This window comes from Poecilia reticulata, chromosome 7 (genome assembly GCF_904066995.2).
Source record: "Poecilia reticulata chromosome 7, P_reticulata-male-v2, whole genome shotgun sequence".
Lineage (NCBI taxonomy): Eukaryota > Metazoa > Chordata > Actinopteri > Cyprinodontiformes > Poeciliidae > Poecilia > Poecilia reticulata.
This window is the reverse complement of record NC_088836.1, coordinates 5,418,313-5,431,945: the sequence shown is the minus strand read 5'-3', so window position 1 is coordinate 5,431,945 and position 13,633 is coordinate 5,418,313. Positions and strand designations below refer to the sequence as shown.

Genomic DNA, 13,633 nt, shown 5'->3' with positions numbered 1-13,633 from the left:
CAACATTTCATTTATGATCTTCAAAGTATGAAACAGCTCAGTTAAAGTTGTTACACAGCTCTCATTCACTTCCATCATATAAACACAGGTCTGATCTCATAACATTATACTGTCAGTGTGAGCAATCAGTGTGGCTGAGCATAACATCTAATCCCACAGATCCTGTGTGGGCTCACACTCGGTTAGGGTTAGGCTGAACTGAGCAGTCCTCTACTATAATACAAAACTTACCAAGTATTCTTGGTCTAGTTTATAGTGCCAATATCTCAGCACACTAAGATAAAAGATAAAACTAAGATAATAAAAGATAAAAAGATCAAAAATAGATATCACTAAGATAAAACTAACTTACAAGTAACTTTTCAGCAAGATAGAGGTTGCGTTACATCAAAAAAATATATTTTTTATCTGTAATATTGATAAAGTATTAGTTCCATTCGAAGATAATTACACTTATAACTAAACATGTTCCCTATATGTCAAATAATCTGCCAATCTGGAATATTAAGGGATTATTGGTTTAAAACAAGCTCCTTGTTGAAAAGTTACTTGTAAGTTAGTACACTTCAAATAAGACAAAACTAAGATATTTAGTACACTAAATAGCTTAGTTTAATCTTTATTAAGACTAAATATTTTAGGGTAGATATTTATATTTATTATAAATATCTATTTGGTATAGATATTTTGTATTTAGTGTACTAAATATCTTAACATACTAAGATATTTAGTACACTAAATATTTTAGTACTTTTCAGATATAAGCAAATTGGATAATGTGTCAGCAAGCTTAAAACATTTTATTTCTGATGCTTTGGGCAATATACTTTTTTTACTTTCTGAAATTATGAAGTGCTGAATATTTGTTATTGAAAGGGCATAGCTGGATGACATTTTTGAGAAAATTGTTAAATTAATGGAAGATCCTGTATGGGTCTTACCACCAGTAATGTCAGAGTGATTAATATCTGACATTAATATTAATGTGTGGCCTGCTAGAGGTCTGACTCAGTCCTTCCTGCTTTTACTCACAGATGTGTATTTAGGATTGCAAAATTATTTTAGACAGTCATTTTAACCAGAATGACATGGTACAACAACAGGGTGTGTTTTTATGTGGAATACTACATTTATTTTAGTGATACCGCAGTGATCTCACATGGAGTTCTGTTTCTGGACTGATGAGCAGAAGTGATGTGGTTTAATGTGACGTGACTCTCCGACCCACTTCACAGAAACGCATGTTTCCGCGTATGCGCTGTGTGCAGTGAACCTGGACACAAACAAAACAACTTTCAAGCTTCAGCGTCTTAAAAAGAACCCCTCTTGAATCTGTTTTTTCTTTTCTTTTTACAGTAGTTTTATCCTCAAAGTCAGTAAAGTTATGTTGAATTGTTCGGTTTGACAATGTGGGAGTTCCTATGATTTGCTTGATGTGAGGTTTCAACATTACTGAAGATTTGTTTAAAAAAATAGATTGTTTGTGGAAGGTTTTGTGAAACTACAGAAATCTAGTTCCTGGAAGGTAGACAGTAACCAGATTTGTTTCTCTATGCAACAACCTTTAAGGTCAGGTAGTGACCTCAAAGGTTTAATGTATAGGAGGACTAGTAGTGCAATAGTAGAAGTAGTTTGCAGGTTTGCAGTCATGATTATATGTTGCTTTTGCATGAAATCACATCTCTTTGGTATTTAAAAGTTTGTAGAGAGAAAATCTCATCAGTTCAAATGAAAGTAAAATATATATTTTTCAATAAAGGTGAAGTATTATGTAATGTTCAGGCAAATAGTATAATTTTATACCACAATTAAGCAACTGTTACCTTCAGTTGTTTTATCAACTATGACATAAACAAAATTTGACTTTGTAATTTAATGCCTTGAAAATGGGACTCTGTCTCTTTAAAAACTCCTCTGAAACTTCTCATTTAGGAAGTCATCACTAATCGCTCCTCTATTAACCCTTTAACAGTGTTTTTGCCAGGGTTGCACTGAGAAGCAGCTTGTATCAGGAGTGCAGTGCAGTTCCACCAGCTGTTTGCTAATTGCTGCTGGCTAGTCTGAAGGAGCTAAGTGGCGTTCATTTGAACAAGTCATCATACGAACTGCTTCTCAGTCTAATGCTCCTAAGAACGGTTGTAAACGGCATCATGGAGAAGCATTGTTGTTATGGTGTGCTAACGGGGAATGTCAGAACAATTAGGACAAAGAGACAGAGGCCAACTTCAAGGCATCAGAAGTCAAACTTATTTTAAGTCATATTTGACATATACAGCATTTTTAAAACAACTTATGGTAACATGGTTACTTGACTGTTCTATAAAATGGCACTATGTGCCTGGAAAGTACATAATACATTCTCTTTATAATTCTCATCATTCATTCATTATTGGACACCCTTATCCCATTGGGGTCACAAGGTGTTGCTGGTATCTATCTCCAGCGGTCAACCTAACTGGCAAACTGACCCTGGACAGGTTGCCAGTCTATTGCAGAATTCTCATCATAGCTAAGCCATTTTCTTTTGTAATCATTGTGATTATTTAAAAAAAATTTCTAGTTTTTGTTTCCTGCATCAAGTTTATAATTTTAGATAAATGAACAGTTTTAAAGACCCATCTTTGACAGGTTACCTTTTGTTATTGTTTATCATCTAAATATTTTTCTGCTTAGTACTGTCTTACTGTTTGGATGATAATCACGTCTGTTGACTGTCGGATTTTTGAAGATGTTTCCTTACTTGAGATTCAAGTGTTTGCAAGTGTACAGTTGTTGTTATACGAGACCTTATTGTGAAAGAACTTAAAACAGCAACAAAAAAAAGTACTTCCTTATTGTCACTCAAAGCATCTTTACTTTTCTCAATTTCAGCTAATTGTATCGCCTTATATTATATGAAGTATTATATGAACAAGTACCTTTTGAAATAATAGCCCTCTCTTCTACTTCTCCAGCAGAGGGCAGCACTGTGCTGGAATGTCTAGAAGATGTAGGTCAGGGCGTTGATGCTTGCTTTGTGTCTGTGTGAGTCTGTAGCTACAGGCAGATTCATTTTTGTTTATCCTTAGTGTAAACGAAAATGAATCGTTTACACTGCAGTAAAAATGACTTCAATTGGCTGTCCAGCCTGTCCTATGTTCAGTTTAAGGATCTTCAAAAAAAAGACACTGAACCCGTACATATCCTGATGTTCCTCTGATGTGAGACGGTGAGCATGGCAGAGAGGAAGAAGACTTCTACTAGTGAATATCTACACCAGGCATTCTAATTTCCCAAACGACTTGCACTGTTGTTTCTTAGAGCTCCAAAACCCTCTGACCAGTGTTGTTACTAGGGATGGGGATCTATCACATTTCACATCCTTAAGCATTTTTCCTGATGATATGTTCTTATCATTATAAGAATTTAAATGTATTGTTGTCAAGATGAATTGCAATCAATGATGTTTAAAAAAGGAGCATTGGATAGTTTTGATCTCCACTTTTATCATAATCACAGTAAAACAATAAAAGTTTAAGCCCATAATCGCCCACATAGTTGTTACTACTGTGCTGTTTTAGCTCTTCATCTTTGCATTTTTCCAATGCTGTCACACTGAACAGACTCACCTCCTTATCAAATTCTGCTGCTGAGAAGTTCAAATGATTTCCATCTTACTCCAACACACATTTAGCTGTAGTTCAAAAAGTGTTTGAACTTCTACAACATTTGTTTGGTTCCTGTCTCGTTTAATTTCTGCAGCACAAAATGGTGACACAGAAAGAGGAAGGTAACCAATGTCAGAGGGAACAGTTGGAACGTTTTCATTTAGAGACAAGTGCTAAACGAGCCGGGTTGTCTGTTGCCTGTGGGGACGGTTGGCATTTACTGTCTGAGCTGCAGCCAAGCGGAAGAACATTACTGGGTCAGTGCCTTCTGAAATCCCACTGCCGCTGCGAACGCCACCGACTGACTGGAACGTGACTGTCTACTTTATAGTGGGAGTACTGTAGTTTTTATATATACGTATATATATATATTTTTTTTTATTTTTTTTTCCAAACAAAAAGGAAAAAATAAAAAAATACAATATGACTCAAACTCTGAACTTCATATTTTGTTACACTGCAACCACAAACATTCATGTATGTTAGAGTTATTACATACACAGATTAGTTCATGCACGGGGCTCGATGAGCAGTTTTCAGCCTTAATGAGCGAACTTGATGGAGGCTAACACTTTGACATCATACTTGCCTTTGTCATAAATTAGCATTTATGATGAATTTAAGGAAAATTGTACATAGGCTTTAAGGTTTGATGTGAAAACAAAGTGTGTTTGTGGAGAAGCACCTCTTGCCTACAGTTGATGATGTATGATGCTCCAGGCCTTTTTGTTTTCCAAAGCCACTGAGAACCATGTTAGAGTGTCTGACTTTATGAAACCCTGAAAATATCAGCAGATTTTTTAAGAAAGAAGTTGGCCTCTGTCACAAAACTGAAAACAGACGTTCAGTTGCCTGATTGAAATCCTGCTGAAGAGAAGGGAGCATAGGACAGGACATCAGACTCTGAAGAGATTGTGGAGGATCGTCACAGATTACTCTTTGTATTAAATACCTATGAATACACAATGTTAGAAAAACATATAATAAAACGTGTGCAACAAAATAAGCAGTGAATAAGAAGTCGGCTAAATAAAGTTGTTATATTCTTTCTCCTCTCAAATTCTCCCTACCTTGGCCTGAGAATAAGTACAGGGTCAACAAGGACAAATACATAACAGATTTTGCCTAATTTGAGAATGTATGTTTTTCTAATTTTAGGATAAAAGAGCTGGTTCCTGGAATGAAGTAATCAAACACAGCAGCTTGTTCCCAGAGTCAAACCTGCTCTCCAGTTTTACCAGATTGATATTCCAGGACAATAAATATTCTGTCTTAGTGACATATCACTGCAGCAGTGTCAATTAAAGTGATCTCTGAATCAGATCGATAGCTAAAACCTTGCCTTATCTTAATATATTTATGCTTGGGAGTCTGTCTGGATTCATACTTCAAAAGCCTTTGTGTACCACAGAGGAAAAACTCCCAATTCCAAAGCAAATAACTTTCCTGTGAGTAGATAAAGGAGCTGGTGGGAAGGACAAAACCCTGTGCTTATTAATATTACAATTCCCCACTCTGATCTCAGCAAGATGGAGATTTGGACCTCAAAAAAAGCCTGTGAGAACATTTCCATTGCTGGCCTCAGAACAACAAACAGTGAGACAGGAAGGTGGTGCCTCATATTAGAGCATTGTTTTGGGCAATGGCCTGGTTCCCCTTTCAGGACACTCCCACTTCTAATCATCCCATCATCAGCTGATATTAATCCACTCCCTGATGCCTTCCCATCCAATCACAGCTTGAGTTGAAAGTAAATTCAGTTTTTGAATTTACTTTCGGGGATATTCCTCATATATGCCGTCACAGAAAGGCGAACAAGACTTAATTTTATCTGTCAATGTGTCTGTGAAGCACTAAATGAGATTCTAATTGGATTGTAGAGATTGCTGACCATTCTGAACTTTCTAAACCTCCTGCCGATTACAGGAGAGTGGCTGAACAGACAGGAGTTCAGGCAACTTGTCCCATTCATTTGGCTCTGCTGTTGTTGGGAAGGTCTCTGGAAATCATTTATAGAATGATTTTAAATTTTTTGTACTCAAAATACTACACTCTAAAGGGCATTTAACTGAAATTGCATGCATTGTAATTTTGTACATATTGAAAAACCTTATTAAATGCTAGGAAACCATAAAGAATTATATGGGATCACATTCCTGCCAAAACATCCCAAGCAGCTCATGAAGCAATCCCAACAGTGCATATCTTACTCTTTCCTAAGGATGTACCTGTCAGTTGACTCCAGTGACTTTTCTGATTGATCTTATTGGCAGGGACAGTGCTAAGGAGCGGCAAGGGCAAAACTCACTGGCAGAGTACACTTCTGGAACAAGCAGCTCCTCTTCAAAAGAGGTGAAATTTTAAAATACTCCTATAGGCCTTCAAGGAAATGTTATGTCAGCAGCAAAACATCAATATATGGATGTTTTGCTGCAAAACAGATGATCGGTTCTTGGCCACCACTGAGTGAGCAGCAGAGTCAACAGACGGGTGGAGGGGTGTGTTTTACCACTTGTCATGCTGTGTTCATGGACTCAGAGTTATCCACTTTACTGAATAAATGCCCCGTTGCAGTTGCCTAACAAGCTCCGTCGGGCTTTTGACAGGAGTGTCTGTTTTCCTCAGTTAAATTTGAAGTCAATACTTCCTATTATCCAGATAGGTGTTGATATGTGGGTAAAATTTAATATTGATACCAAGTGGATATTAGTATCAGATTGATACTAACAAAAGACTGATACTTTAGTTTCACATACCCTCTTGAAATGTTATTTTCTTTCATTGTAGTTGTATGAAAATAGAAAAGATTAAGCTTTGATTCGCTCTCAAATGATAACTTTGGCACTTTTTTAAATTTAAAGACAATGCTGACAATTCTTTTTCTGTATTTCTATTGTTTCCATTTGTCGTGTTAGCATGTCACTAAAGTATTTTGTAGGCAACTGAAAACTTTATCCAAATCCTGTCCTGAGTTTTAACCAAAATACTTCAAAAGTTAAACATTGAAAACACCTAGATGTCAGAAGATTGATATTTAACCTTAAATAAGCATCAGTATTTATATTTGCGATACTTGGTAACAGACACTCCAAGACCTTTGCCTGTCATGAATTGTGGTTTAGATGGTGAGGCAGAACACAGGCAGGACCCAGGTAGAAGTGAAAGTGATGATTTGATGAAAATGTGGCTCAGACAGTCCAGAATACAGGCTGGACAGCAGAGCGGAAGCTAAGGCTCAGCACCGGTAGCTACCGTGTTTCCCCGAAAGTAAGACAGTGTCTTAATTTCTTTTTATCCACAAAAGCCCCACTATGTCTTACTTTCTGGGTATGTCTTATATTGGAAAAAAATTGTCGAATTTTTTGTTTTAACCATAAAATTAACATTTATTAACAACCTGAACAGTATTGTATTCACCACAAAACAGTTTTATAAAAGGAAGTGCAGGGGACGGCGCGGTGACGTATGGAGAGGGGGACGGTGCGGACGTGGGCAGGAGGCGGCGCGCAGGTAGATGAGAGGGAGGCGGCAATACCCCGTGTTTATATTAGCTGACCCCCCTGAAACCCCCGATACGTCTTACAATCGGGGGTGTCTTACTATCGGGGAAACACGGTAACAGCATCAATAAACTGACTTATGAGAGCTAAAGCCGACACAGGACAACAGTACAACTGTGACAACTAACTGATACAACAAAACGTGACGAACGACGACCGACCGACCAACCGACTGACAAGGATCCGACAAGAGACAAAGACAACAGGTGGACTTAAATACACAGGGGTAATCACAGCAGACGAGACACACCTGGGAACAATCAAAACAGGACAGCACAGACTCACAGAAACAGAATCTAAATAAACACTCAGAAAAACTCAAATCCTCACATCACCATGTAGTTATTCCCTAAAGTACAGACTGCACTGCCTAAAATAGTTTTTCCTGCACCTAATTCTGAACTTTAGTTTTATGAATTTCTCCCACGTTACTCCCTTATAACCCTACTATGTTCTTCTAAACAAGACAACACATGTTCTAATGTGAATGTCTTTATTCATTCCTTCTCAGTGGTTTTTGGGTCATTGGTGTTGTAGAAATTTTATGAAGGAATGAGAATCTGTTTCAAAAGTAAGAGAAAGATTAATCTTTGTCTTTAAGTTTCTTTATTCGAAGGCAAAAGCGTTCGAAGACCCGTCTCACTGAGCGCAGTCAGGAGAAGAGCCCTGAACAACACACATCACATCGTTATATAGTCACAGCAAGGCAAAGACCCTCCCAAAGTCTGATGTTATCTCTACTGCTAGATGGCCACAGAGACACCCTGATCCCCTCCTCATGAACTATCTCACACCTCTTGGAGGAGATGATTTTATGGCACGATGGAGATCTGATAAGGATTTCAGGAGGAACTTCTAACACTTCTTTGTCAGTTCATGGGGTCAGGTCAAACAGAGTACAAACTACATTCCACACATCAGTCCTTTAAGACAATTATCAGATCAAGCATTTTACCCAAGATATCTTCAGGTCTCATGGCTGCGGAAACATCTAAACATTATCTGCAAACATATTTAATGGAAAAACACATCTTACAGAAATACAAAATACAGCAGATATAATCAGTAAATAAATGGTAAAAAGTATCATCAGTTCCATCAAGACTGAAGTAAGACTAAAAACAAAATTTTCTATCACATTGGTGTCTACTTATCATGGCTCATTAGTTTCCTCATTTTATGAGGGAAGAAAACAATAACCCTGTTTGCTGCTAACAACATGACATAGAGTTCATTTAGTCCTTCCCTCTTGTTTTTCTCTAACTCGTGACAGTAGCTGGTGTCATATTACTGTTCTTACAAGTTCGAGCACAGGTGAGCAGTTTTTTTTTCCTCCAGAGGATTATGTAGTTCAGGAGAACTCCTCCCACACTGTGGGACTGCTCAGTGGGACGGACACTGAGGCCAATCTGCTGATGTGCTGCCTCAGCGCTAGACTTATAAGAGGCTTTGAGAGACAGGCTTAGCACTAGGCATGGATGTCTTTTTCAACTTTCCCTCTCTCCACTTCTCTCCTGCATATTTTGTCTACTTATTAAACATCACAAGATCTATTTATCACAGAAAAAACTAAAGGTAGGAAACAGGATAAATATTTATTGATATTTTATTTGCGTTTCAAATTGTGAATCTTTGTAATTGTGATTAATATAACAGAAACAACCACACTACTCCAACTTGTGTGTTTCTATTTGCATCACAGTAAATGTTTGTGGTAAAAGTGAAAGAAACTACTGTTATTAATAATCCTATTTTTCTAAAGCTATAAATGAACTTATCAAAACACTGCTTGAGAACATATTGTGGCATATATGTTGTTTTCTATGTAAAAATTTAAATGTGTAGGTTTATTATTGTACCAAGTGCAGTTTAAAAACATTTTTACATTTATCTTATTATTGATTTATTATGCAAATATTGCAGTTAATTATTACAGCTTCACAGTTGTCTATGGAATCTGGGAAATAATTAATTTTTTTTCTATGTTTGCCCAAAATGAGCTTTTATCATGTACCAGGTAAATGTTCAGCCTGAGGAATTTTCTGTGAGTTATTCTTTAACGTTCCAGTCAGTCATGTTGCTTATTTACATGTTTTAGTAAAAATCATGTTTTATTTGATTTTATTGTATATTTGAATGTATTCATCAGGCTACATTTCACCTTTACTTAATAGATTGATGACATTTCTGATCGGGACGTATTGCTTGCTTCATGCAAAGTTCTGCAAGGTTATCTGTTCAGAATATGTGGTTATCTCATACAAATAAATAACAATAGATCTTTTGTGACAGACATATATATAAAGCATATTATACACTCAGATATTATTTTCTGTGGTTGAACCAGTCATCCACAAATAAATTGGATTTTGTTGAGAAAAATATCCTTTTAAAAGTTACTTCCAACATTTTCATCCGAAACTGTGCTCCATTCGATTTCTTCTAAGCAAATAAAAAATTAATGAAAGAAAAGCATGATGGGAATGTTTCAGGAGGAAACATGAGGAATCTTTGTCTTTAATTAGTTCTCCACTTAATTTTTGCAGGATTTTTTGTAAATGTTATTGCAATCTACTGGTGTGCCATTAGTAATAGTTTTTGTTAAAAGAATGTGAAGCAGTGGAACTGGTAGAATTGCTGAGTATAGTTTTGCCCATTTTAAAAATACAAAGTTTAACCATGCTTTTTACAGTGCCCTCTCAATATTCAGTTCTACTTACCTGTGTTTGAGTGGACAATCTAAAAATAGTTTATCACCTGTTTTGAATACATTATTTACATTGAACATGCCAAGTAACTTCTCTGTTCTATGAGCAAAGCTTAATATTTTTGCTTAAATCTTTTTAATTCTGGTTCCACAAAGACCAAAAGATAAATCCTAAAAGGTGGAGTTGAGTTTGAGTTATGCGTTTGAACTAATTAATAACCAAAAGGTTTAGACTCATTGGCTAATATGAGTTTAACTCTGATCTTAAAATCTTTCAGAACTGATATTGAAATCATATTTCCCTGACAGGGAAACAACAAGAAGAATGTCGCAACTCCATGTATTCAGTTGTCCATTTTTGGTATGAACTTTTTCCAGGTCAGACTGGCATAGTCTTGAAGCTGATCCCAGCACTCAGCAGTTAAAATGTTTAATCAGTCATTCAGTCTATAGTAGCGGTTCTCAACGTGGGCGGTACCGCCCCCCAGGGGGCGTTCAGAGGACGGCAGGGGGCGCTGGTGGAAATTTTTCCAAAAGGGAGGCACTGGGATTCCTTTGGGGGGCGTTTGGTCGAAGGTAAACTTTACACCTTATATGCACAACAATACCAGTTTAGACTTTGAGCAACTTGGTAAAACTGTATTGTGTAACATTAAATCATGCCTGGCTGCAACGGTATCGATGGCAGCTCTTCTTCTATTCAGTGTTTGTAGCTTCTTGGCGCAGCTCCGCTTCTGCTACTAGTAGCTTCACTGCATCAGTTCAGCATTACACCGGCTGATGACGTTGCTGTGATTCACTTTGTCTGGTATTTTTGTACATATGTTTTGGCAGTTCTGGGATCATGTTAAGCAGCAACTTATATTAAAAAGTGTTTTATTTCCGTTTGAAAGCTGCCCGCTTCCATGGAAGGACAACAGAAAATCGCTCTTATAAACATGTACTAAAATCACGATACCCTCACTTTGTATCCCTCTGAAAAATCAACCCATTTAAATAAAGAAATAAAGAAATCCCTCCGTGAGTGATACCACGATAGAGAGCGTTCATTGTACAGCGTTAACACCGGTGCTGTAAGTGGTCCGGTATGAAATGGGTGTGATAGAACAACGGAACCACAGCACTTATCAATAATTAGAATACCGAAATTGTTTCCGTTGTTTTAAAAGGTTTATGTCAGTCTGCCTTTTCCCCATCGATACGCTTCCCGACCGCCCTGCACCTTAGGGGGTTAAGAAAAAAAAAAAAAAAGACGCGCACATTGCGCAAAACTCTGAAACAGGAGAAGCGGGACATAAAACGGAGCGACGAACTAGATGTGAATTATGGCATAAAAACAGAGAATCCGACGCTGAACAGTGAAAAATCAACACATGATGTGAAACACATGACGATTAGGCGGCGCAGCAGGTGATGAGTGAAGATTACTGATGGTCAATAAACGATAAAATAAATCTAGCAACAGGAAAGAAACTAAAGTGGACATAGCAATAAACCAAGAGAGGATAATACTAATCAAAGGAAACTAAATGGAAATGAGTGAAGAACAAAATGCAAGAATAAACTAAGAAACCAAAGTAAATACAGAGGAATCAACTGGTATGGCAAGACCTGTCGAGCAAAACTTAATACAGAGGACTGTATGGCAAGAATAAATAGATACTATTTCCAGATAAAAGGTAAAGAAGAGTTATGATTAATGTAGTTACAGTTCTATCCATGTTTTATGCTGCAGAGCTCAGTCGTTTTGCAAATAGTTGAAAGTTTAAACTGGCATGTTGAACATCTTTTATCAGGTCATTTTGTGGAATATTTAACAACTAGAAAATGGTACAGAACAAGAATATTTTTTCCACTCTGACTGGCTGCTGTTAGGCCTACCAATTTTAACTTGAATGTTCATTGCATTTTTCGTAGACACCTATGAAAATAATTTCTATTCCTATGGCTTTTTTGTTCTCTGGGAAATTGTTTTTGATGATAAATACAGAAACAAGCATAAAACTCAAAACATCTAAAATAGTGATAGTAATATTAATAATAAAATAATAGTCAGTGCAAAGTAGCCTACAAATTCTTTGGTGGGGGCGGTGAGGGACCTGGATAAAGGCTAGGGGGGCGCTGGGCCAAAAAAGGTTGAGAAACACATATCTATAGATTATACTGGCTATACCTTAACTATAGCCAGTATAAGTCAGTCTTTGGTCAGATGTTTTGCTATATGATCTTCAGTGGACTACAATGTCTGTATCAGCCTCTTTGAACTTATTTGTCCTTGGTGGAAGATGAGATTGAGTTAGTTCTTAAATTCTAGAAGAAGTTACATGTCTAAGACATAAGTTCATGTTTGCATGGTGTACGTTTATTTGTTTGTTTGGTAATTTGTTGATTTTAGCCTAACCTCCGCTGTTTTCTCTTAACAGGATGCCATTACTTTGACTGTTCACCTGGCTCTCTTTCCGTCTTCTACCACCTAATGTGGATAAACCTTTGAAGAGTCTTTGCAAGTCTTTAGCTCTGTAAAGCACCAGCTTTGAGCACTGTGGATACATGGGCTGTGCAGCAAAGGAAATAAAGAGCAGGAGAAGAAAAAACCGATATGAGCCCAACTGACGATTGGCAGGAGCAATATCCCCTCAACTTTTTGTCTCAGGGTTGCTAAACATAAAATACATCTCTTTTCCATTCCGAGACCCTCACAGGACTTCAAAAGTACCCCTCAGAGGGGTGATGCCAGTGTTGCTTAATGCCGACGCCTCTTTTAGCTCCAGGCAGGAGCTCCTGGACCTTCAGGACTGTCCCCTCAATGGGGGCCGCTCTTTGGACACCCCTAGTCCCGTGGACTCCCAGACAGGAAGCCCTCTAGGGTCTGGTCCTAGAAGTCCTGGCGGGCCAGGAGCTGATGACCTCGCTGGAACCCTTATTTTCACTAGGGCTTCGATGCTGCCGGGGCAGTTATATGGAGAGAGCAGTCAGCCTGACACAGAGGTTCCTTTGGGGTTGACACTACAGTCCAATGACTCTGATCAACTGTGCGGTTGGGGGGCTCTGAAGCCTAAAATCATCCAAGTGTTCAACACCCCTCGTTGGGTGCTGTTCTTTCTTTGTGCGGCCTCTTTTCTCCAGGGAATGATAGTCAATGGCTTGATCAACACAGTGGTGACCTCCATCGAGCGACGCTTTGACCTGCCCAGCTACCAGGCCGGTCTCATTGCCAGCTCCTATGACATTGCTGCCTGTGTCTGCCTGGCCTTTGTCAGTTACTTTGGTGGTACTGGACATAAGCCCCGCTGGCTGGGATGGGGCGTACTCATTATGGCGCTGGGTTCCTTGGTGTTCAGCTTGCCTCACTTCACTGCTCCTCCCTACTTGGTCAGCATGCAGGAGCAAATAGGAATGTGTTCTGCCAACGGCACCAGCCAGTGCCAGAACAAGGAGGGAGGAGGACTGTCGAATTATCGTTTTGTGTTCATGCTGGGACAGTTTCTGCATGGTATCGGCGCCACGCCTCTGTACACATTAGGGGTCACGTACCTGGATGAGAATGTCAGCTCCAACTATGGACCTGTTTACATGGGTGAGTGTTGTGTAAAACCCTGTGATGTGTTTGTGTGCAACAAATACACAGCATATGTTTATTAAAACTGATCATAAAAAAGAAAAACAGATTTGTATAAATTGACAAACCAAAATAAATATGCTTTTATGATACTACAAAA

At 38.1% G+C, this 13,633-nt stretch overlaps 1 protein-coding gene across 4 annotated transcripts in view; it reads left to right on the top strand.

Annotated features, from left to right (window-relative positions):
• The window catches only part of slco4a1 (solute carrier organic anion transporter family, member 4A1), a 33,677-nt gene that overhangs the window by 4,161 nt on the left and 15,883 nt on the right, over positions 1-13,633 (top strand). The window contains exons 1-3 of one of the 4 annotated variants that reach the window (XM_008412840.3): positions 8,061-8,782; positions 10,293-10,490; positions 12,338-13,491. In XM_008412840.3, the coding sequence (XP_008411062.2) occupies positions 12,645-13,491 (847 nt within the window). In that variant the 5' untranslated portion in view covers positions 8,061-8,782; positions 10,293-10,490; positions 12,338-12,644. Of the gene's footprint in view, positions 1-5,899; positions 6,000-8,060; positions 8,783-10,292; positions 10,491-12,337; positions 13,492-13,633 lie in introns of those variants that run through there. The other 3 variants (XM_081608646.1, XM_008412838.3, XM_008412839.3) reach the window with 3 other exon arrangements.